This window comes from Strongyloides ratti (genome assembly GCF_001040885.1).
Source record: "Strongyloides ratti genome assembly S_ratti_ED321, chromosome : 2".
In the NCBI taxonomy this organism is placed as follows: domain Eukaryota; kingdom Metazoa; phylum Nematoda; class Chromadorea; order Rhabditida; family Strongyloididae; genus Strongyloides; species Strongyloides ratti.
Window position 1 is genome coordinate 2,251,869 of NC_037308.1, and position 26,220 is coordinate 2,278,088.

General features: G+C 22.9%; 7 protein-coding genes across 7 annotated transcripts; 5 read left to right on the top strand and 2 right to left on the bottom strand.

Annotated features, from left to right (window-relative positions):
• Positions 1-2,996: 2,996 nt before the first annotated feature.
• Positions 2,997-3,266, top strand: SRAE_2000070400 (Hypothetical protein; the record flags this gene model as incomplete). The annotated part of the gene is made up of 2 exons (XM_024651567.1): positions 2,997-3,101; positions 3,159-3,266. The coding sequence occupies 2 exons, from the start codon at positions 2,997-2,999 to the stop codon at positions 3,264-3,266; spliced, it is 213 nt and encodes a 70-aa protein (XP_024505232.1).
• A 381-nt stretch (positions 3,267-3,647) lies between these two features.
• Positions 3,648-9,924, top strand: SRAE_2000070500 (CAP domain-containing protein; the record flags this gene model as incomplete). The annotated part of the gene is made up of 8 exons (XM_024651568.1): positions 3,648-4,437; positions 4,638-4,808; positions 4,856-4,895; positions 4,945-5,296; positions 5,339-5,479; positions 5,550-5,610; positions 8,940-9,445; positions 9,490-9,924. The coding sequence occupies 8 exons, from the start codon at positions 3,648-3,650 to the stop codon at positions 9,922-9,924; spliced, it is 2,496 nt and encodes an 831-aa protein (XP_024505233.1).
• Positions 9,925-10,238: 314 nt separating this feature from the next.
• Positions 10,239-11,381, top strand: SRAE_2000070600 (Glycoprotein-N-acetylgalactosamine 3-beta-galactosyltransferase 1; the record flags this gene model as incomplete). The annotated part of the gene is made up of 2 exons (XM_024651569.1): positions 10,239-10,425; positions 10,477-11,381. The coding sequence occupies 2 exons, from the start codon at positions 10,239-10,241 to the stop codon at positions 11,379-11,381; spliced, it is 1,092 nt and encodes a 363-aa protein (XP_024505234.1).
• An 824-nt stretch (positions 11,382-12,205) lies between these two features.
• On the bottom strand, positions 12,206-13,976 carry SRAE_2000070700 (Acetylcholinesterase; the record flags this gene model as incomplete). The annotated part of the gene is made up of 2 exons (XM_024651570.1): positions 12,206-13,837; positions 13,875-13,976. The coding sequence occupies 2 exons, from the start codon at positions 13,974-13,976 to the stop codon at positions 12,206-12,208; spliced, it is 1,734 nt and encodes a 577-aa protein (XP_024505235.1).
• Positions 13,977-14,627: 651 nt separating this feature from the next.
• SRAE_2000070800 (Hypothetical protein) lies at positions 14,628-17,545 on the top strand (the record flags this gene model as incomplete). The annotated part of the gene is made up of 3 exons (XM_024651571.1): positions 14,628-15,567; positions 17,074-17,307; positions 17,349-17,545. 3 exons carry the CDS (start codon positions 14,628-14,630, stop codon positions 17,543-17,545), a joined length of 1,371 nt encoding a protein of 456 aa, XP_024505236.1.
• A 1,275-nt stretch (positions 17,546-18,820) lies between these two features.
• SRAE_2000070900 (Hypothetical protein) lies at positions 18,821-23,600 on the bottom strand (the record flags this gene model as incomplete). The annotated part of the gene is made up of 3 exons (XM_024651572.1): positions 18,821-21,620; positions 21,667-23,461; positions 23,540-23,600. The coding sequence occupies 3 exons, from the start codon at positions 23,598-23,600 to the stop codon at positions 18,821-18,823; spliced, it is 4,656 nt and encodes a 1,551-aa protein (XP_024505237.1).
• A 438-nt stretch (positions 23,601-24,038) lies between these two features.
• Positions 24,039-24,700, top strand: SRAE_2000071000 (ATP synthase subunit O, mitochondrial; the record flags this gene model as incomplete). The annotated part of the gene is made up of 2 exons (XM_024651574.1): positions 24,039-24,239; positions 24,284-24,700. The coding sequence occupies 2 exons, from the start codon at positions 24,039-24,041 to the stop codon at positions 24,698-24,700; spliced, it is 618 nt and encodes a 205-aa protein (XP_024505238.1).
• Positions 24,701-26,220: the final 1,520 nt, after the last annotated feature.

Sequence of the window (26,220 nt, forward strand, 5' to 3'; positions counted from 1 at the left end):
GAATATAGTCAACAATATTCAAAAATTGAAACTTCAGGAGTTATAAGGATTCAAAGATGAAGGGCGAAATTGTGGAATATTTTTTTTAAATCTCGACTTCCATGATAAAATTGTAAATTTTAAAAATAAATACTTTATTCTAGATCATTTTTTTACGAAAAATTCATTAAGCCTATTTACAACTTTATAGGACTTCTTAAAATGAAGATATGATAAGAAATATGTTTGAAAAAAAGTTTTAAGAATCTAGCGATAACTCAAGTTAATGAGGTCATAGGTCCATGAAATTTGATGCGCTGTGCTTCTTTTATAATTTAAGGTATACTCTACGTTGAAAACATTTTTTTATTTTCAATAGTTCTTGAAATATTGTGCTTGGTACTTTTTCGCGCGTAATCCATTGTCATCATTTTTTTATATCTCGAAATTAGTTAAAGATATAAAAAAATTTTGAAGGTAGACTCTATATGAAAACTCAATAGAAGACGATTGCAAAAATCTGTTTTCATTTATCTTGATTTTGAAGCGAGTTATGAACAAAGGCGAAAATTTTTTAAAAATATTCATTGTTCATGACTTTTCAGTATCTCAGCAAATAATTACCCTATGAAGATGGGACTAGCTTCATTCGATTTCTATTCAAAAATTCATCTAAGATAATAATTTTTAAAGCTATAGCATCATTATTTTCAGAGAATCAGAAATTGGCTGAAAATTTTCTAGATTTTCGACTTTACCTCTAAAAATGTGACCGAAAATAAACAACTTTTTTTTGAATTTGAATATGCCACTATAGTCATTCGATAGCCCTTAAAATGAGATGAATTTTGAATATAATCAACAATATTCTAAAATTAAAATTTCATGAGTTATAAGCTGTCAAAGTTGAGGGCGAAATTGGGGAATATTTTAAAGTAAATTTCGACTTCTATGATACAATAAGATATTTTGCAAATAAACAGTTGTTTCTAGATCAATTTTTTACGATAAATTCATTAAGCCTATTAACATCTTGATAGGACTTCTAAAAATGAAGATATGGTAAGAAATAAGTTCAAAAAAAAGTTTTAAGAATCGTGTAATAACTCAAGTCAATGAAGCCCCAGAACCATGTAACTAGATGCGCTGAGCTTCTTTTATAACTTAAGGCATACTCTACATTGAAAAGATTTTTAAATTTTCAACCGTTCTTGAAATATTGTGCTTGGTACTTTTTCGCGCGTAATCCATTGTCATCTTTTTTTTATATCTCGAAAGTGGTTAAAGATATAGAAAAATTTTGAAGGTAGACCCTATATGAAAACTCATTAGAAGACGATTGCAGAAATCAGATTGAATTTATTTCTATTATGAAGCAAGATATGAACAAAGGCGGAAATTTTTCTAAAATATTCATTGTTTCTGACTTTTCAGTATCTCAGCGAATATTTTTACTATGAAGACAAGATTAGTTTCATTCAATTGATATTCAAAAATTGGTCTAGACTAATAATTTTCATAGCTATAATATTATTTTTTTAGAGATTCAATAATTAATTGAAAATTTTCTAGATTTCTGATTTTACCACTAGAATTGTGATAAAAAAGATCAATTTTTTTGAAATTTGAATATGCCACTGTAATCATTCGATAGCTTTTGAAATGGCATGAATTTTAAAATTTATTAACAATAGCTTAATTTTAAAGTCACGTATGTGTTTAAAATTTTTTTTGACAATTCGAATATTAAATATATGTATATATCTTTTTTTAAAAATACAATAATGATTTTATATAAATTTTAATCTAACATATTAAATAAATAATTAAAAAATTAATTGATTTTTAAATTTATTTTTTAATAAAAATTAAATTAAAAATCCTACTACCAATTTTCTTAATTTTATTTTTATTTATTTTTATAATAATTTTGGTTATGTATGCAAAAAATTTTTTCTAAATTTTTTTTAAACTTTTTATCAACCATTAAATGATTAAATTACTATATGTTTAATTAAATTTTTTTTTTACATTTTTAACTATAAAAAATTTAAAATTTATATAAATAATATTTCGAAAATAATTAAATTAGAAATTTTTAAAAGTTGGTTTGTTAAAAAATTTGACAAAGAAATTATGTAAACAAAATTTTACATATTTTTATTTTTTATTTTGATATGTAAAATATATGCAAAGATGAATATACACTTTTTTTTTCAATGGTCTATGTCATAAGGAGAGGTATCTTTTTGCTAGGTTGTCACTATGGACATATTTTGTCTTCCATATATATAAGTATTCCATTCCTAAAACTATGTCAAAGGTAAATATAAAAATTTTAATAATGGTATTTTAAGAAAATTTCATAATATAATTTTCACTTTTTTAATGTATGTTTTTAGCCAATTTCTTTGTTATAAATCTATTAAAATTTTAATTTTCCACATTATTTATTTATGTCTTTATAATTCAAAAAAAAATTAGTGCTATTCAAGTGATAAAAAAAATATCAAAATATTTATTTTTTTATATAAATCTTTACATTTCTTCTTATTTTAAAAATAACACGACAGCGATGTCTTTATAAACATCTTCGTCATAATGTAGCATTAAAAGATAGGAAATAAGCGTTGAATGCTAAAATAAATATTTTAATAATGTACTCTTTTGTTTTAAAAAAAAATATAAATATAATATCTCTTATAATATAATTTTAGTGCTTACACTTTTTTTTAAAAAAATATGATATTACTATTGATAACTAAATTTTATATATTCCATGAAAATAAAAGACTTGTCAATTCTTGTAATTCTTCTTTTAAAAAATCTTATTTTTTTAAAGTTAATTTTTTTTAGCTATAATGTATATATTATTTCATTTATTTAAATAAAAAAAATATATATATAAAAACATATGTATAATTTAGATTTTATTCTAATTTCAATAATTTATTATTGATATTTTATCTTTAATTATAAATAAATGTCAATTATTTTTCTTTCTATATTCACAAATTATGCCTCACCAAATGAAAGGAAAACAAAAAATTTCACCTAAAACACCATATAAATATACACAATACCTGACTAATTATTGTAGTAAATTTTCAAAAGATAACTATGTAAGAATATACATATTTTATCCTTATTAAAATAAAAAAATGTTATATTATTTTCAGAATTTTAATAAAATAATAATGAATGATGTTGACTATGTAAATACACTTTGTGATAATTTTTCTAATATGCTTAAAAAAAAAGTATCCAACATTAACAATAAAAACTAAAATGGATTAAAAATAAAAGTGTTTCATATACAAATTTTTAAGGAATAATATATATTTTTTTAAAACTTTTATTTATTTTCTTTTAATATATATATCTTTTCACTATTTTATATAACATATATATAATCTATACACAATAATTTTATCGCGTTGTAAAGAGTATATACATTTTCTTACAAATGAAATGAGGTGACATTTTACCACATATTGTAATTAATCTTAAAAGAATATATGTAGCATTATCAATAAAGTATATATTATATTATACTAATAAAGTAATAATTTTTTTTTTAATTTTTTAAATTAAAAAAATTATATATATAAATATTATAAACTAAATTTTTAATTAATTTATTTTTTTTTTTTAGTAACATAAATCAAATGGGTGAAGTAATAACTGAAAGTGAAGAACAAACCGCTAATTTAACACCAGTTTTACGTCGTCGTCTTCAAGACCGTAAAGAATGGGAAGCTTACTGGAAAGTAAGAAAGTTAGAGGCGGAAGGAGCATTTTTGCCAACTATACGTTATTACGCTCATCGTGCTTTTGATTTTCCAGCAACATTTGTTCGTGAAAATATTGTTGAACCTCTTCATGATAAATATAAGAAACCTTACTATCATCGTCGTTTAAGTCGTGTTCCAGAAATTGATCTATGTGGAGTCAATGATTTAGGATGTTTTTATGAAGCTAATGAACAATACCGTTTAGATAAGATGGTAGATGGTAATATTTTAGATATTCTTAAACAAAGAGTTGATCGTTGCTTTAATTATAATGAACAACATTTAAATAGATGTACTCAAGTTCTTGAAGATATGGAAGAAGCTGAATTAAATTTTTTCATCAAATATGGTGAATTAGGATCTGAAGCTGATTGTAGAGATGTTTATATGAAACAAAAACATCGTATGATTTGGGAAAGAAGACATCCTGAAATAATGGAGGAAAGAGAAAGATTATACAAAGAACATAAAGAATTACTTAAAGCTGGTAAATTTGATTATAGCTTTTGGAAAAAAGGTATGTTCTTCCAAGATAAGAAAAATTATGAACCTCCTTATGATTTACAATTATCAAAATCAACCTTGGAAGGTGATAAGCCATTATCTAAAGATTGGAAATATTATAAAAAGGTACAAGAAGATCCTGAGTTTGATAAAGAACAAGGCAAAACATCGTCAGTTAGATTTTTTTAACGTTGGAATTTTCTTTAGGATGTTTGAATACAATTTTTATATTATAGTAGTTTCATAAATGTATACTGTTTTTAAAATATATATTATTTGTTTTATTTATTTGTATTGGGTAATAATCCATTATTTTTATTTTAATTTATTTCTAATTAAAATTTTAACTATATTTTGTAGCCAACACAATGATAATTAAGGAGTATCGCGTTGTGTTGCCAATGACTGTTGAAGAATATCAAGTAGGACAGTTGTGGTCAGTAGCTGAAGCTTCCAAAGCAGAAACCGGTGGTGGTGAAGGTGTTGAAGTTTTAAAAAATGAACCTTTCCAGGATACCCCATTATTAGACGGTAAATATAGTTCTGGACAGTATACTCATAAAATATACCATTTACAGTCGAAAGTTCCAACAATAATAAGAAAAATTGCTCCAAAAGGTAGTTTGGCAATTCATGAAGAAGCATGGAATGCTTATCCATATTGTAGAACTATTTTAACTAATCCTGATTATATGAAAGAAAATTTTTTTGTTAAAGTTGAAACAATTCACTTACCAGATAATGGAACAAATGAAAATGCTCATGGTCTTTCGAAAGAAGAGTTAGCAAAAAGGGAAGTTGTTATGATTAATATTGCTAATGACAATGAATTTCTCAATTCAGCTGATATTCATGATGACACCAGGCCATCACTCTTCAAATCAACCAAAACTGGTAGAGGTCCTTTGTTAAATGGATGGCAAAATACTAGTCAACCAATAATGTGTGCATACAAACTGGTGACCGTTTATTTTAAATGGTTTGGTCTTCAAAAAATGGTTGAAAGCTATTCACATACAGTAAGTTATTTTTTTATATTATAATAATTATTTTTTATTAAGCAATATCCACGTTTATTTTCAAAATTCCATCGTGAAGTATTTTGTTGGATAGATAAATGGCATGGTTTGTCCATGGTTGATATTCGTCGTATTGAAGAAGAAGTTCAAAGAGAACTTGAGGAGCAACGAAAAAGTGGACAAGTGCGTGGTATGTTGGCTGGATAAGATATGTTTCTAAAAATCAAGGGACTTTGGCTCTTATATGTATTAGAAACAACTTCTTGGAGTTCTCTCACGAAGGTTTCATTGGTGTTTCAGATTTGTTTGTATAAGTAAATATATATATTATATAAAGATTTGTATTACATTTAAAATATTAAATAAGTAATATAGTTTGGATTATATCAATTGTCATGTAAAAAAGCAAATACAATATAATATATTGTGAAATGATAAAAAAAAGTATTTACTTATATATTAACTATTGTTATTATAATATTATAATGATTATCAACAAACAATTTTTTTCCTTGGTGAATAAAAAAAAATATTTGTAGTGTAGAAATAAATATCATACATTTAAGTAAGAATATTTTGAAAAAAAAAATTTATCAAATAATTAATTTGACTATAATTAATTATGGAATGATAGTATATTAGTGTATCATAAAATTGAAATTAGAAAACTATTGTTTTTAGAAATTAAATGTATTAATAATAGCATTGTAGACAAAAGTATAAATATAGATTATAATCAATTAGTCTTTTATTTTTAATATTAAGAGACATAACAACTATGTTAGAATGGTATATAATAATAAGATATTTATCATAAAAAAATTGTCTTCTTTTATACATATTTTAAATCAAAATATTTTGATGGCTCAAGTACTATCTAAGTGGTTTTCAAAACATACATATTTTACAATTGGAAAATAAAATATTTTTTAATTTAATAGTAATATAATTATTATTAAATATAGTTATTTTACTTGTCTTTTGTACTTTTCAATGTAAAATTACAAACATGGGTGTGAATTAAATTTACATATATTTTAGGTAAATTAAATAATTATTTTATTATATGTTAACTTATTAAAAATATATGTGAAAAGTATATGCTGAAAATTATATACATAAAGTGCTGTTAATTCGGTTGTAGCATATTGGAAAACAATTAATAAGATTTAATAATGATATGTTAAATATCAAAACTGTTGATTAGATTTTAAATAAAAAAAGTATAATTTATCTAATAGGGAGGCATATGATAATTTTGTAATAATATATATTCATCAAGAAAGTTTTTATACTTGTAAAATATAATAGTATTACACTTTAATAACTTATTTTTACTATTAAATAATAAACATCTAAACATTTAAAATATAAATTGATTTTACTTTTGAACTGATATATAGTTTATTAATGTTTACATTATTTAAATTTTTAGCAAACAAATTTTGTGTATTAATATTAAATTTTGATCGTTATATATTAAAATGAAAATTGTTTTGTATTACAAAAAAGTTGTAAAAATATAAAAAGTTTTTAATATAATATTTGAAATATTTCATTAATTATTATCAACAATAAACTACATAAAGATATGAAATTTAAGTTTTTTTTAAATGTACATCAATTTAATTATATATGTTAAAAAATAAATAATGAAGTTAAAAAATAATTTTGTTCTTAAGTAATTAAAATTTTATTTGAAAGATATTTTTAATAAAATAAAACATTTTTTTTTAAATTTAAAAGTTATAGTATGTATTTCCACTGAATATTTAAAATAATTTAATGATAATATAAACTTTATGATCCACACCATAATAGTTATATTGATTCTTTTTTTTAAAAATTAAATAATATATTTGACTTCATATTTCATTATTGATAATAGTTATTGTTTTATAATTATTAATATTTAGTAATTTTTAAATAAAGCATTCTGGTTGATTAAATATTAAACTTTTTTGGAATTTTAAAGTTATTTAGTATATTATAAATCTAAATTGATGAAAAAATTTTAATATTAATATATGATACTTTGTAGAAATGATAAAATTGATAAACTATTTTATTAATATAATTAAAAAACAAATATTTTTTTTATTGTTTCTGATTTTTATTATAATAATTACTCAGGTTAAAATTATTTATTCTACAAAAAAAAATTAATTGATAAATAAAAAAGTTTTGATTTGATGGTTAGCTGTAAAAATTAAATTAAAAAACAATGATTCTTCTTGTGTTATTGATAAAAATAAATTACTTATAATGAATCCTTTTAATTGATAATTTTTAGATATAAAGTTTAATTCATGTAATATTATGATAAAATGTTTAATACTTTATAAATAATGATTAAATTTTGATCAAATAAACAGTTGGAGAAATACATAATTTTTCTTATAATTTTTGATATACAAGTAAATTTGGAAATCCCAATGTTAAAGAGAATAAAAGAATTGATTAATATATATTAATTTTTTTTTAATTTTATAGATATTTATAACACTAAAGATATCAGAATGTATGAGAATTAAAAATTTCCTTTCTTTATTAAACTATCTTTTTAGTTAATTATGATAAATAACTGTTTTAAAAATTATAAAGATAAAATAGTGAAATGTTATACTCCGATTAAAGGCAATTTTGTTTTTTGTTGACAGAAAAAAATATAGTAGAATTAAAAACCATGAAACTATTAAAAATAGATTTAGAGTTTGATTATTTAAAAAAGTTAATTTAGAAATAAACAAAAAAAAAACCAATTTATTGCTATATTTATTTAAATAAAATTAATATTTTTTCTGTTCTTAAAAAATTTTACAAAAGTTAAATATACATTTAATGAAATTTTCTAAATTAAAATTATATGTTTTTTTTAAAACTATTATCTGATAAATTTTGATTAAGTTAATCCTATAAAACATTAAAAATACCAATAAAAAATAATTTTTAATATAATTTCAATGGATTAATTTATAAATGTTTTCATTTTTCTTTAACTATAGTTAAATTTGTATTTTTATAAAGAAACTTTTGGAAATTTTACCATAAATATTTTATATTATACAACATTTAATTTTATGTAAACTATGTATAAAATAAAATAAAAATATTTGATCATTTATAATTTGTAAGATAAAAAATAAATTATATACAATTTTTTTATATTAGAAAACGTACTTATTAGTTTGATTTTCTATATAAAGCAATTTATTAACATAACAAATATTTATTTTAAATATATTTTTCAAATGCTATTTACAGCATATTATTTAATTAATGTTTAGAAGATAAAAGTAATTAGAATAAGCTTTATAGATATAAAAAAATTTTTTATCATAATTATGTTTATCTAATTTTTAAACTATAAGTACTTTACAAATGTTAATATTATTTTTCAAAAAAATTTTATAAATTAATTTTTTAAAAAAAATTGCAAATATTCTATTTTAATAAATATTTTATTAATTATTCATCTAAAAATAAATGTTAATATTTAAACAAATTTTTAATTTCAATAAAAATAGGGCTAGCATGTTAATATAAAAGTTCAGAGTTGCTATTTGATATCGTCATTAAATTAATATGATATTTCTAAACTTTTTATTATATTTTTTATCTTCATTTATATTTTTAACTATAGTTGATTGTGCCTGTTACATTCCAAAGTTAGATGATCCTGAATGGATCTATGAATGTGATGGAAATTATTATACAACATATAGTGAGGTTAAAGCTATATGTAAAACAAAAAATCCTAGCGCTCGTGTTTTTATGATAAGAAAAACTGCACTTACAACTACGACGTCTAAAGTTATCGTTACAACAGTAAAAACTACTACTGTGACTACAAAAAAACCAGCTACTACAAAAAAGCAGAATACTACAAAAAAAAAGACTACTACAAAAAAACCAGGAACTACAAAAAAACAAAATACTACTAAAAAACAGAGTACTACTAAAAAACAGAGTACTACAAAAAAAAAGACTACTACAAAAAAAAAGCCTACTACAAAAAAAAAGACTACTACAAAAAAACCAGGAACTACAAAAAAGCAAAGTACTACTAAAAAACAGAGTGCTACTACAAAACCAACTACTACAGTAGCATTGCCTTCAACAAATAACATTGCTCAATTAAGACAACAGGTAAATATTATAATTTTAATGATTTTAATTATAAATAATTCTAGTATTTGGATGAAACAAATAAATATCGTGATTTACATGGTGTTCCAAGATTAACTAATAGTAAAACATTAGAAAATGCTGCTCAAGCATATGCTGAAAAAATTGCAAAAAATTATGCAGGATATCTTCAACATGATTCAGATACAAGATATGGAGAAAATCTTGCCACTGATTATTATAATAAAAAACATGATACAGTTGATAGATGGTATGCAGAATCTGTAAAATATAATTATGATAAACCAGGTTACCAACCAGGAATAGGTCATTTTACACAACTTGTATGGAAAGAAACCAGAGAACAAGGTTGTGGTTTCTCTAGAGCTGATGGAATTTACAGTGCATATTATGTTGTTGTCTGTAAATACAACCCTCGTGGAAATAACCTTATGACAATTGCTCAAAATGTATTAAGACCAAAAAATTTACCAAAATAAAAAAAAAATTTTTTTTTAAATTTGAAGAAGAGAAATAATTTTGTAATATACCAAAAAAATTTAATTTCGTAAAACATATATTAAGACCATCATAACTAAAATTATGTTTTATTTATAATAAGTAGCATTTTAGTTTTGTATACATCACTATAAAATAAATATTTTAATAATTATTTTAATTTTTATTGAAAATTTTTAATATTTTAAAAAAATTATGCAAATAAAAATTTTTTTTTTTGTAAATTTTATTAATTAACAAATTTTTTCTCTTTATATATCTTATTCATAAATATAAAATGATTTTTATTTTTAAAATGTCTTTAAGTAATGGATCATATTCCACTTTGAAAGTATGTTGTTTAATGGCATTTACTTCAGTATTAACTATTTTTGTTATAATTTTACTTGATTATTCAAACTTTTCAAGACCACTTTTAATTGAAAATTATAAAACTAATAAAGTTTATGAAGTTAATCAATCACAAGAATATCAAGATAGTGGTAAATTTTTTGTAAATAGGTAATAAAAAAAAATAATTTACATTATTATAGGAAATTTAAATATTGTTGAAAAGATATCTAAACGTGTAAGAATATTCTGCTATATTTTAAGTTCAGAAAAATATCATAAAACTAGAAGTATTCACGTTAAAGCAACATGGGCTAAAAGATGTAATAAGTATATTTTTATGTCTTCTTTAGATGATCCTTCATTACCATCTATAAATTTAAATGTTACTGAAAGTAAAGATCATTTATGGGAAAAAACAAAAAGAGCATTTAAATACATTTATGAAAATGATTTTAATGATTATGATTGGTTTTTAAAATCTGATGATGATACATATGTTGTAATGGAAAATTTACGTTTTATGTTAATGAATTACTCACCAAATACTCCCATTTATTTTGGATGTAAATTTAAACCTTTTGTAAAACAAGGTTACATGTCTGGTGGTGCTGGATATGTTTTAAGTAAAGAAGCAGTAAGAAGATTTGTTACTGAAGGTTTACCAGATCCTCAAAAATGTAGAAGCGATCAAGGTGGTTCTGAAGACATTGAAATGGGGAAGTGTTTACAAAATGTTGGAGTCGTTGCCGGTGATTCAAGAGATTCAAATGGTTATCATAGATTTTTCCCTTTACAACCAAACTTTTATTTAAATCCAACTTTAAAATATAATGATTTTTGGATTTGGAAATATACTTATTATCCAATGAAAACTGGAAAAAAATGTTGTAATGACTATACTATATCTTTTCATTATATTGATAGTAATCTTATTTATGTTATGGACTATCTTATATATAATTTAAGACCTTTTGGTCAATTTTCTGAATTTGACAAAAATCTTATTCTTAGTGGTAGAAATGAATCAATTGCCAAAATTGAAAATGAAATTCTTGAAAATGCTTATAAATTATCAAGAAAAGTTTCAAGAGTACAAGAAATATAATGTTTAAAAATTTGTAAATAATTTTAAATGGCAAATAAGGGTGGTAAAAGTAAAGTTATAATACTTTAATATTTAACTTTATTAAATGTTATATAGTTTTAAAATAATAAAAATTATTTATATTTTAATATTTTACCATATAAATAGTAAATATTTTTAAGTTTTAAAAAGTAAAACATTTAATATTAAATCATATCTAGTTAAAGTTTTGAAAGTATAAAAAAATATATATATAATAATAATAACTTTATCTTATTAAAAAAATCTAATTTAAATATATTCATCAAATTATATATAAAAAAAATTAAAATATGTAGATTTTTTAAATCAATATTTGGACATTTTTAAATATGTTATAATAATCGTAAAATAATTATAATTTTTAAATTTTGAATATAGTTATTTTTATTGTACCAATAATCTACAATGATAATGTTTCATTGTAAATTGTCAAAAACAAAAGCATTTTATCAAGAGAAAAAAAAATATTTTTGCTTGTTTAGTTTATTTTTTTAAATAAAACTTTACATTTTTATTATTTTTACAAAAATTTAATTTTTAAAATCACTAAAAAATGTATAAATACATGTACGTTTATTCTTTAAGTATTTTATACTTAATTTTTATATTTATTTTTACACAACTACATATAATTATTAATAAAAATAAGACATTTTGTATAAATTAAATTTTTTTTAACAGTAATAAACAATATAATTTTTACAATTTTATATAATATTGTAAAATTATGCTCTATTAGTATATTTTTTAATGAATAGAAAATTATAATATATTAAATATTGAATATTTCATAAATTAATTGTTTATTTTCTTTTAAATTTTTTAAGTGTGTGAATTTTTTCAATATAACGATTAATAATTTTGTTTATTATATTATCAAATTTGACACATGTATCTGTATATGCTTTAATATAAAAAGTTTTGTTTGATTTTGAAAATCTTCCATCTATAACAAGTGCTTTTCTATTATTTTTAGTAAATTTTTGCCAACGTTTACCAAAATCTCCATATTTTGCAAATCTACCAAAATATTGCATCAATTTTCTTGAAAACATTTGTTCATCGTCTATATTCTTTTTTGGATATTTAGAAGGATATCTAAATGGATGACCAAATACATATTTTAATTCTCTACCTTGCATTGCTCCCATCCATTTTGGCCAGGGATTAATTGGTGATCGTTTTCTAAACTCATAAAAATACACATTTTTTTTAGCTGTTTCATAATATGTATTTGCAAATTTTATCATTTGACAATCAAACATTAAATCAGAAGTAAATCTTTTAATTTTATCCCTATAATTTTTATATTTAGTTGTATTATATATTGCAATAAATTGTTCTTTTTCACTTTCTGTTAACTCGAAACTTTTGTGAAGTTTAGAAAAAAGGCCCTCAAAAACTTGTTGACTTAAATTACATTGATTATCTGGAGATTCTGGGGATATTAATGGGTCAAATACACAACCATATTTGGAAAGAAATTCAGGCATAAATACAGATGATTCATCAGATGTTCTTCCAATTAAAAGATCAACATGTTTATAAAATGTTTTTTTGTCAAATAATTCTCTAATGTCCCTTTTAAAGAAAACGGAATCATTTTGAATCGGAGAAAATACACTATTTAACATCATCTGTTTTGGTACACGTATATGCTTACTAGCTTTTAATAAAGTTGATGGTTTTTTTTCTTTTAAACATGATATAATGTTTTCTAAATTTTTTTTTTTAATAGGACAACCTAATTTTTTTGCAACATTTATAGTATTTCGTTTTATATATTTTGGTAAAACTGCACCAAAAATGTTAAAAATTACTCCTGAAGAAATAATCATTCTATTAAAATACTTAACACTTTCTTTATTCAATAGATGAGCTGTTGCAGATACACCACCAACACTTTGACCATATAAAGTAATCATATCTTTCTTACCACCAAAATATTCAATATTTTCATATACCCATTTTAATCCCATTTGTTGATCTAAAAATCCCATATTTCCTTTAATACTACTATTATCACTCAAATAACCAAATCCAAAAATATTTATCCTATAATTAAGATTAACAATGATTGCTTCTGATTCTAATGCAAGAACTGATCCATTATAAATATCTACTGAACCTGATCCACGACGAAATGCTCCACCATGAAGAAAAACTATAGTTGCACCACTTTTATTTTTAGGAACCCACATATTTAATTGCAAACAATTTTCTCCTATCCTATTAGTTGGATTAAATTCATCTGATCCTGAAAAGTTCATTTTAGTAATCAATTGTGGACAACTAATTGCCGGAGTAGTTGCATGAAGTATATTTTTCCATGCTGGAATTTTCATTTGAACTGGTGGCATAAATCTCAATTCTTTTTTAGGTGGTTTAGCAAAAGGAATTCCCAAAAATTCTGTTACTTTACCATTAGAGAAAACCTAAAATAAGTGTTAATTTTAATTAATTTTATCTTACTAGTTTCTTTCCTATAACTTTACCATAATTAGTTGTGTATATTTTTTCACCAAAAATTAACGTGAAAAATAATGAAAGCAAATATATAAAATATATTGTCATTATAATATCAAATCTACTAAAAAATTCATAAAATACATCTATTATAATATGATGAATATGCTATATTAAGTATTTTAAAAAGTAAATATTTAGTTAATTTTTGAAATTATTTTAATAAAAAAAATTAACAAAACATTTTTAAAAAAAATTATAAGAAAATACTTCTAAAAAATAGTAAACACTTAATTTTTTAATTTTTTTTTATAAAATTTTTTATTAAAATTATTCAATTCATTTTCATAGTTTTATTTTTATAATAAATATTTTTTTGAATTTTTTTTTGTTATCAATATTTCATAGAAAGTTCACAATTTCATAAAAACTTTTTTATTCATTTGAAAATAAGTATCTTTTTAATCATCTATAAGAATAATAAACAACATAAATCATTTATGTTAATATAATAAATATATATAAAAATAATTTAAATAAAATTTAATAAAAATTTTAAAATATTTTAAAAATATATTTTAACTTTTTAGGTAACTGTTTTATTTACTCACCTGTTGAACAAAATTTAATTAAATAATTATTAATATTTTTTTGTACTAAATTATATAATTATTGTAGTTATATTTGATGTACTCAAAATAGTTCAAAAAAATTATGTATATAAAAGGAACTTAAACTTTTAAATTAGTCATTACCAAAATGTATTATCTTTTTAATATAGTTTTACTAACTTTAGCAACTACCTGTTTTTCAAGAAAAAGTTCTTCTTCTAGTTTTATTACTTTCTCTGCTGCTGCTCCTGCTGATGACAAAAAAAACGGAAAACCTTATTCATTATTAAGTTCTAGAAGTAGTAGCGATGAAAGTGATCATAGTGACGAATCATCATTTACTCATAAAATTTCACATCATATTATTTCATTACCAGATTCTGACGAACATGACCTTATCATTCCTCGCCGTCATAGACCAAGACATTGGAAGATAGAAAGTTCTGAAAACAGTGACGATCATTCTTATGATATTGTTTTGCCTAGACATTTCTTCCCATTACATAAACCAAGATATGAAGATCACGATCTCCCTTCTTTTTTCAAACCAATAAGAAGATGCAGTCGTTCATCACGTTTATCACCATTAAAACAATTATTAGAAAATTTACTATATGGCGATCATTATCCTTCAGAATTTGAAATACCTGAAAGAAATAACAAATTAAAAATTGAAGTAGTTATTAAAAAACCACATGAAAGAATACATAGTCATTCCGACGAATCTTTTGTTTCAAGTGAACATGTTGATAGAAGAGGAAGAAGAGGTAGACATGAACATAAAGATTTATTTGAAACTGAAGAAACTGATGAAGGCTCTACAGAAGAATATCCTTCTAATCGCAGAAGTTATATGATACCTTTTAGAGCCAAACATTTAGGAAAAGATACTTTATTAGGTAGAACCGGTCCTGCTATTGTGCCTTTAGTAGGTCGTGGTCAACACAGTGGTAGAGGTAGTAGTAGAGGTAGTGGTAGAGGTCGTGGTAGAGGTTCTGGTAAAAATTCAGGTAAAAATAAAAACAAAAAAGGAAAAGATCGTAGTGGAAAAGGCAAAGACAAGGAAGAAGGCAAAAAAAGAAAACGACGTGAGATATTATTTTTAAGCCATTAATAATTAGCTTTAACTAATTTAACTATTAAAATTTTTTATTTACAAATTAAAAGTTTGTAGACTTTTTTACGTAAAATAAATTTTAATTTATAATTTTTTTCCAAAGTAATTAATCAAAAAATATATATATAGCTATATAAAGGATCACTAGATTCATTCATAACTTTAAAAAAAATTAAATTGTTAAAGCAATTGTACCAATTTTTTTTTAATTATCACGTGTTATATAGAAATTCTTCTCAACATTAAGTGAAAAATACAAAATTTATAAATATTTTTTTTATATACTACTTTACAGTTAAATATCATTCAAAAAAATACATATTTATTGTAATTTTATTTTTAAATTTGATTGTAAAACAATGTATTTTTTTTCTAATTATAATGTAATTAGAAATTTTTTTTATTTATTTATGATTACCAAAATTTTATAACTTTAAAATAAATTATAAATTTAATTACTTTAATAAAATTAACTTTAAATATATATTCATATAATATATTTTTTAAATAATAAAATGTTTTATTTACCTAATTAAATATAATTATAAGATCATATAACAATTTTTAAAATGTTAAATATTTTTCTCTTAGAATAAATTACATCAATTCAAAAATCAAGTACTTTAATGTTATCATAATTATACTTTCTATAATACACGTCATATTATTTTAATTTTAAAAAGATCATTTTATAATTTTTAGATTTAATAAAAAAAAAAGTAAAGAACAATATTTTATTAAATGTACGCTTACATCAAATAAATAAAACACATAAACAATATTTTTCTTTTTTGTTTGTCACCTCATACATTTGACGTCATAAAAACAAAATAAAATAATCTAAAAATATATTAGTTATGGAAATAGTAAAAACTTGATTAATGAAAAAGTATGTGTAAGATTCTTAATGCCAAATGTATTTTGTAATAAATTTACCGATAATTATTTAATATATAAATGTTATATTTATGAAAAAAAAATTATTATTGATGATTATTATAAATCAATTATCTATCTTCTCTTGTATTCTTTTTATTTATTTAAAAAAAATATTTTTACTAAAATATATTAAAAAAACTTTTTAACAAGATTATACTTTTTTTTCTTAAAAAAATAATAATATTTACATTATCAATGACAAGAAAAAAAAAAACTTAGATATAAACATTTATGATAAAACACTCAACAAATATTATTACTGATATTTTGTCAAAAATACAAAATGTTTATCTTAATTATATATATTTTTATATAATGTGTTTATTCTCCCTTTTTTTTCCTCCTTTTCATTTTCTCCGACTATTTATTTCTCTCTCTCTTTTTCCCCCCTCCATTTCTTAGACTTCACCATCTTTTCTTATAATAATATAAATAAATCAGGTGGTAAAGTTAAAAAGTAAAGTATATAATACCAATTTATTTTGTCAAAAACATCATTTTTTTTACACATTTTCATTTTATTTTTTTAATTCTATAGTTATTATCATGTTTTTTATTATTAAACTTTGTCTTATACTAATATGGTCACACTTATTAACTTTTGTCTCTACTGACAATACAGGAGTTTGGTGTTATGATTGTAACTCAAAAAATGATAAAAATTGTGTTGATGAATACCAAAAATATGAAAATGAATGTCCTGTTCATAATATTAATGAAAGTGTTTCATTAACTCCTACCGGATGTAGAAAAATTATTCAAATTGTTGATGGTAAGATTTTTTTTTTTTAACTATATGATTTTCATTTATAGATGATACAACAATAATCAGAGAATGTGCCTATTCAGGAGAATTAATGAATAATCAACTTAATATGGGATCAGTTGGTGTTAAAAGATATATGACTCAATGCAATCAAAATTTTTGTAATTCTTCCAACAAAATTGTAACAAGTTGTATTCTTTTCTTTTTATCAATGATACTATTTCTATATCAAATATTTACCTAATTTTTTTTATGTTACTTTTTCTTTTTTTTACTAATATCTATTATAAAGATAAAAGTTAGTCAATTTCTTGAAAACATAATTGTATCATTTTTTTTAAAAATAAATATGATTTAAAAAAAAAAGATTATTCTAATGTTAATAAAACAAAAATATAATCATTTGGTATTATTTAATACAATTTTAACATTAATTATTATTATTATCAATAACAAATATTATTATAAGCAACTTATTTATTTCATAAAAAATATTACCACTAATAAATTTATTTTTAGAACTAGAGGAATATATATAAATCATTATTTTTATATTAGGCGAATATAGTTAATTATTTCTGATTAGAAAATTTTTCAAAATCTTCTTTAAAGAAAGAAATTTTATCTTTGTATTTAGCGAAGTAGTTGTCAAAATGATTTACAATGTACCTCGTTATTTTTTAATTCTTTATCTGGTATTCTTTTAAATTATTTTTTTTTCCGGAAAAATGTTATACTCCATCAGAATATTAATGGCATCTTCATTAGCAGAAATGCTTTGAAATGTTATTAATTATTTTCAATAGTATAATTAATTTTTTAATTTTATTTCTAAATTCATAAACTTCAAAATTATTAGTTTTGAGAAATTATTTTAAAATTAAACTATAAATTTTATTTCAACACAAATTCTAATATTGTTATTTTAAAAAAAGAATTAAGATTTTTTAAAGTAAAATTAAATTTTTTTTTTTGAATCATCATGTATACCTTGATTTTTTTAATTGACTTCTGAATTAATCAATTAATATACTATACAATATTATTAATCTTTTGTAAAATTCATTTATTAATAACTTAACTTAAAAAAAATTTTTTTCTTCTTATCAGTTATATTTTTAAAATTTGATTGTTAGGACTAAAGTTTTAATGGTTGAATTTTTTTCTTTTGATTATTTTTCCTATCAATATGCTAATTATCATTTTACTCAACTGTTTTGTGTATAATTTTTCAAGATAATAACTACAAAAATTTTAAACATATATTTTCTTGTTACAATCAATTTTCATAATGACATTTATGTCATAATACTAATAATTTTGATTCATATTTAAAATATACTCTTGTAAAAAATTAAGACATAAAAAATTTATTTAGAAAATTTAAAAATGTAAATACTATTAGTCAAAATCTAAATAAATAATAAAAAGATTGACAATGAAATCATGAAAATAATAAACAACAATTTATTTACAAACTTTTATTCAAATAAAGGTCTTGCCAAGACTTAATAGTACCTTAAACACTTGGGTCTTCCAAAATATCTTCAGTATTTTGAAGAATATCAATATTTTCATCGAATTTAGATTTCTTATGTGTATCATAAATATCTTCACCAAGATCATCATGAAAATCAAGCTCTTGTGAAATTCCACGCTTTCTATTGCCATTATCTGGTGGTGTTGGTGCCTCAAGATCATCTGCATCATCATCATTTGTAAGCACCTCTGTTTCCTGAGAATCCTCAACTATTTCATCTTCTTTTTCAGGTTTTAACAAGTCTTCTATACGACTCTTTAATTCTTTTACTTGTTCCTTCAATTCAATAATTTCATTTTCTTTTACTTTCAAACCATTTGAATACTGTTGAGCAAGATTTTCAATTAAACTATTTCTATCTAACTCCAATGTTAAATCTTCTATTTTTTCCTTCAAAATACTTATTTCTTTATTTAAATTTTCAATTTCAATATTCTTTTCATTAATCTGATTTTGTAATTCTGCAATTGTTCCATCATTATCTCCCTCTTTTGTATTATTTTTTTCTTCAATTATCTTTTCTAATCTCTCACTTTTCTCTTTCAATATTTGTGCTTGATCTCTGTAGTCTCGTGCAAGTTTACGCACTCGTATGAATTTACTCTTATAGCCTTCTTCTTCACTAGAATCAACACTCTTATTAGCTTGCTCCTCAGTTAATTTTTTATTTTCTTCTTTAAGTTTGGAAATAACTGATTTTGCTGTTTCTATTTCTGTAACTAACATTTCACATTTAGATGGACCATATTTAGCAAGAATTTCTAAATTCCTTTCATTTTGTTTCTTCCAGGAATCTCTTTCCTTTGAAACAGAAGTTAAATCTTTAAACAAATTTTCTTTCTCGTTTTCAAGAACTACATTTTTAGACTCAAGAGCCAAGTTTATATTTTCTTTTTCCTTTAGCTGATTCTCAAGTTCGGTGCATCTTTGGATAATTTCCTGAAGCTCTCCTTTAACTTTATCTAATTCTTCTTTTGTTATATCAAAAACTTTTAATTTTTGAACAAGTAAATTTTTATCTTTAAGTTCTTGTAATTGAATCTCAATAGTATGTCGAAGTTCTTTCACTTTTGCATCAAGAAGTGATGTGTTAGTTTTTTCAACAGCAAGTAATGAACGAACATTAGTTAATTCACATTCAGCATTTGCACATCTTTGTAAAGTTGATTGACAATCATTCTGTAAACATTCTATCATTCTATTCAATCGCGCAATTGTTTCAATATACTTTTCTGTTGAATCATCTTCATCTGCTGAAGTCATAAAACTACTTGACATAGAAGTATTTATTGTACATGATAAAATATTTTTCTCTCTTATTTCAGTAAAACTACTAATAAGACTTCTCAATTCATTCAACATATGGTCATTATTTTCAACCTTTACTTTTTCTGAAGTAATCATTTCATCAATTCTATTTTGAAGTCTATCACGTTCTGTATCCATTACATTTTTGTAAGCTTCAAACTCTTCATTCAATGCTTTTAATGAAACATCTTTTTGACTAAGAGCATATTCAAGTTTTTTTAAACTTTCGTCCTTACTTTCAATTGTCTTTTCTAATTCGGTTACTTGAGATTCAAAAGCAGAAATTGTTTCACTTAATGTTTCTTTAATTTGAGTAAGTCTATCAACTTCTTCCCTGAGAATTGTTGCATCCCGCACTGTTGTTTCCAAAAGATTATTTAAATTTTGGAAATTGCTTTCGTTCTGAGATACTATAGATTGCATCTTGATAGACATATTCTCAAGTTCAGTAGTTTTATGATTACATTCTGTTTCAAGAGATGAAATCATACTTCTAGAATCTTCAAGATTTTTTTTCACTGTCTTCAATTCTTCTTCACTTAAAAACAATTGTTCTTGAAGACGATTTCTTTCACTATTTTCTAAGTCATTAGCTTGCTTCAAAGCTGATTCAACATCTTCTGAAAATTCAGATATCTTATTAAGTTGTTCATCTTTTACTTTAAGTCTTAATTTATAATTATTTACCAGTTCTTCAAGCTCAGCACATCGTCTCTCAAGATAAGCTTTAGCTGTACCCATTTTTCTAACTTCACCCTTATAATCCTCTGTTGTGAGTGAACCATCATTAAATTGTCCCAGTTGACTTTCTGTAAACGTTATTTTATCCTTAAGATTAACAATTTCTGTTTCTTTTTCCTTAAGTAATGTCTCCATTAATTTAATTTTATCATCATAAATTTTCCTATCACCTTCCAATTTTGCTATATTTGCTTTCAGATCATTAATATTTCTATTATTTTGTTCCATTGTTGTTTTGAAAGTTTCATTAATTGAATCACGTTGTTTAATAAGAGCATCCAACTGAGCTTGTGAATTGAAAATATTATCTTCAGACATTTTTTTAATAAAGTCCTGAATCTCATCGACAGCTGTTTCAACCTTATTTGCACGAGAAGAAAATCCACGCAAAGTTTCATTTTCAGTTTGAAGTCGTACTTCACTACTAGCTAATATTTTATTTTGATCTTCGAGACTTCTTTTTTCAACTTTAAGATGTGAAATTTCCTCTTGATATTCGATAAGTTTTCTATTCAAGTTACCTATTTCAGTAAATTTCTTTTCATTTTCTCTTGTCAAAGCTTCGATCTTTTTGATGAAACGATTATTCGCACGTTCTAAAGCTTCAGTATTTTGAGCTGTAATCTTATTGCATTGTCTTAGATATTGAACATCTGACTCCAATTTACCAACTGTACCACGCAATTCAGCTATTAATTTAGTTTGTTCATCAATGCGCTCTTTGTAAATTCTAGAATACATATATAATTTAAATCTAAAAAAATATACAAACTTACTTATCACTCTCATTTTTCTGTTCATTTAATGTTACAGTAAGTTCCTCAAGATGTGAAATCTTAGCTTCAAGTCTAGTTTTCTCATTCTTGAGTTCGTCAAGAGAAATACGTAAATTCTGAGCATCTGCTGAAAGACCCATTTTGTTATATGTTTCAATTGTTTCAGCAAAATGATCTCTCTGTTCCTGAATTTTCTTTAACATTTCTGTTTGAACCTTCATTTGTTCTTGAACAATTTTTAAATCTTCTTCAGCTTTAATAAGTTGCGCACTCAATTTTTCAGCTTCAGCTTCCCTGGCTTTCTGGAGATCTTCCTCTTTGTTTGCTTCAAGTAGTAATAACCTGGAACGTAGTTCAGAGTTGACTTTCTGTAATGAATCAATATCTGAAAATAGACTTTCACTCTCTTCAACTTCTGACGCTTCAAATCCTTTTCTTTCACTTTCGACCATGTACAAAAGTCTTTTTACCTGTTTACTTAATTCTTGACTGTCAACTTGATATCTCATAAGCTGAGTTTTGGTGTAATTCAACTCTCTTTGAAGTTTATCTTTTGTATCAACAGCATCTTCTAACATCTCTTGAACATTCCCAATTTGAGCCCTTAATGACTTGTTGTCAAGAAGTGTTTCTTTATAATCAATCAATTGATTTTCCAAAACCTTTATATTTTCAGTCATACTTTCGGCAAATTGATTCATCTTCTCTTCCATATATTTTACTTTGTCCTTCAAATTATCCCTTTCAGCAGCAACATGTGAATGCATTAAAATAAATGAAGATAAAGTTCTTGATTGTTTCAAAGCACCTGTGGTATCTCCGTTGACCTCAGATAAATTTTGACTACTCCAATTACCAGAACCCGTATTACTAGATGATAATCTAACAATTTCTTTCTTCATATCAGAAATCATTTCGTCCTTACATCTAATTTCTTCTAAATACTCACTTCTAGACCCATCTAATTCATTAGCAGCATTCATAAAATTATTCTTAGATTCAATAAGCTCATCTTCAAGTGCTTGACATTGATTTGCTAAATCATCGTTCTTCTTCTGTTCCATATCTAAAGCTTCTTTCAATGTTTCAATAATTTTTTCTTTATTATCAATTATTGCATCGTGTGAAGCTACTAATTTTGAACGCTCACTAGAATTTTTTTTACCTTCTTTTATTAAGGACTTAATGTTTTCATCATTCTCCTTTAACTGAGTTTTTAACTCTATAATCTCTTGTTGAAGAGTTTCTTCTCTTTCATTAACCGAAGCTTGGACCTCCTGAAGTTGTAATTCAAGTTTGCTAATAGTAATAGACTTAGATCCAAGAGCCTCATCACGGTCTCTAATCTCTTTCATGTACCAGTTTCTTGAATTTTCATATAGAATCTTCTGATCATTCCACGATTCTCTTTCTAATCTATTTCTTCTAGCTTCATCCGCATTTTTTTCTAAATTACTCTTTAAAGTTTCATTAACTGTTTTTAATTCATTGATATCATTTGTTAAAATTTCAATTTTTTCCTGAAATTTCTCTTTAGCTTCTGTTATATTAACAACTTGACCTTCATAAACTTCGATCTTACTACGAAGTAACAAATTTTCATTATCCATTTGATGGATTTTTAATGAAAGTTCATCCCTCTCATTTTCCAAAATCCTTGAAAACTTGACTCTTTCTAAGACATCATTCGCCAAATCCTCATTTACTTTTTTTAATTTTAAATTTTCTCCTTTCAAATCGTCATAGTCTTTTTCAATGCGCGCGCATTGTTGTTCAAAAGCCAATAACTGATGTTCTGAAAATGAATTTATACATATATATATTTAATAACACCCCACATTGATAAATAAAATGAATGAAAAAAAAAACATACGTAAATCAGCTATTTCTTTCTCTTTATCAATATCCATAGAGGTTGGAGTCTCTAGATCCATAATTGAAGGTTGTGAATTTCAATATTTCTCTTTAAGATATTAGTACTTACAAATTAGACAAAAATTTCTATACCTTGAAAAATATATGTATGTAGAAAAATGCACGGTTTATATTCCAAATGACTCTCTTGACAAGAAATTATTTTAAAAAGAATGTAGTTAAGAGGCTATTTTATTGGAAATATGTTCATCAAAGAAACATGAAATGGATCATTATGTGTAGTGTTTTTTTCGATAGATTCTGTTGTTGCAGATAGTTGTTAATTTGTTAAAGATTTTGTCTTCTGTTAATGATTTTTATTCTTTTTATTTTTACTAGCTATTATATTAACATTTTTTAATTTTTTATATTGATTTATTTTTTCTTTTTAATCATTTTATTAAACTATGGGATAATAATAAAAAAGTTTAATTTTATTTTTTTTAGAACCCTTGACAATGGCTAACATCTTTAAAAGATCCCTTTCTCTTTCTGCTACCGTAAATAATATGGTAAAAACTCCAATTCAAGTTTATGGTGTTGAGGGACGTTATGCTTCTGCATTGTATTCTGCTGCCGTTAAATCAAAAACGTTGGAAAACGTTGATAAAGATCTTCAAAAAGTAAAACAACTTTATGAAACTGATGCTAAATTTAAGGTAAACAATTGTTTATTTTTTTAAAAGTAAACATAAATTTTTAGGAGTTTGCCATCAATCCAACTCTCCAAAATGACAAAAAAAAAGAGGCTGTCAAAAAAATTGCAAAGGCTCTTGGAGTCTCTAAAGAAGCAACAAACTTTTTTGGTGTTCTTGCTGAGAATGGACGTCTTAATATTCTTGAAGCTGTTATCAATTCATTTGAATCAATAATGCGTGCCCACAAAGGAGAATTATTTGTTGAGGTTACTTCTGCAGCACCTCTTTCCAAAGCTCATCAATCATCTCTTAGTGATGCTTTAGGAAAATTTAATAAAGGTGGAAAAAATTTGACTGTCAAATATATTGTTAAACCAGAAATTGTTGGAGGACTCATAGTTAACTTAGGTGATAAGTATGTTGATATGTCTATGGCAACCAGAATCAAGAAATATCATGATGCACTTAATGAGGCTCTTTAAATGATAGTAAAATTGTTTTAGGTTCCAAGAAAAGTTGGTAATTTTTTATATAGTTGTGTAATTTTTATAGTTGTGATTATTTAACGAAAAATAGCTATAACAAACAACTGATAAATAATATACTTCTTAGCTGTTTTTATTTGCCAAAATTTATGATATACATAAAAAAAGATGTTGTTTTTTTTGTAGATTTTTATAATTTCTGTTAACTTTTTTGACAGGGTTATTAACTTTTTTTTTTAAAGAAGGAATATATGTGTTTATACATTTTTAAACAAAAGTCTATTGAATTATCTGTTTATTTGTATATATAATATTGTTCATATGGTTTATATTTGTTTTAATAGCTATAATTTCTATTCTAAATAACAGAAAATTTAATATATATTATAGTTAAATGTTTTAATAACTATTGTATATGATAGTAGAAAAATTTTTAAATTTTTGTCATTAATTTGATTAAAAAGAAAATTGTCATTACTATAGATTCTATAGTGTTTCGCAGCCTAACTTTTTCAAAAGAATTTATCTATTAAATATATATATATATTTTATTTGTGTTATATATGTCAGTAGATTTGTGATTTAACTCACAATATTTCACATACTGTTTTATGTAACTATCTTCTATAGGAAAAATTGTACATACAATTATAGGTAGCGGCACCATTCCACAAAGAGTGCTGTGGAACAAATATACTTTATGTTGACATAGCATTATCTTTGGTGAATTTCTAGTATAATAAAATAGTACTAATTATGTCAAAATATTTTTGTCAAAATTTATATTTTTCATCTTAAATATCTGAAAATGTTGTTTCAATTTTTATAATATTTATGCTCTCTTTTTTTAACACTATCATTGATTATCGATTTAATTATACACATTTATATGTCAAATATTTTTTTTGCACTATTTTTTTTTTATTATTTATAGTTAGCATTTACTTTTGTCGATAGAAATTATGACACTTATTTTATAATATTTATAAAATATTTAAATACCTAAATACATATATATTAATGTGCACACATAAATCTCATCAATAATTGATAAGAGAGCATAAAATTATTTAAAAATTTTGAATGATCTAAAAAAGTTCTTTTTCTATAATCAGTATAGATATATTCAGGTACTTTGTCTCTATGACAAATGATAAATACATGTTGTTAAATATACATTGTTATCACAATTCTTCAACCTCTCTCTCTTTTCTTTATATATATATGTATATATATGACCATTTACACAGTCGTGGCTTTGCCTTGTGAATTTAAATTTTTTAACATTATTGATACTATCATTCACATTTTGTAAAAACATAATGATAATATTAAATAAACTTTTATTATATTAAACATATACAATAATCATGACATTCTGTTCCATATAGGAAAAATACCAATAACTACGTTGAATTTTCTATATGAATATTACTATTTTTGTTATATAAAATCACTTTTTAATAATATATGTTAAAATAATATTTTATACCTAAAAAACATTTACTCTAAAATTG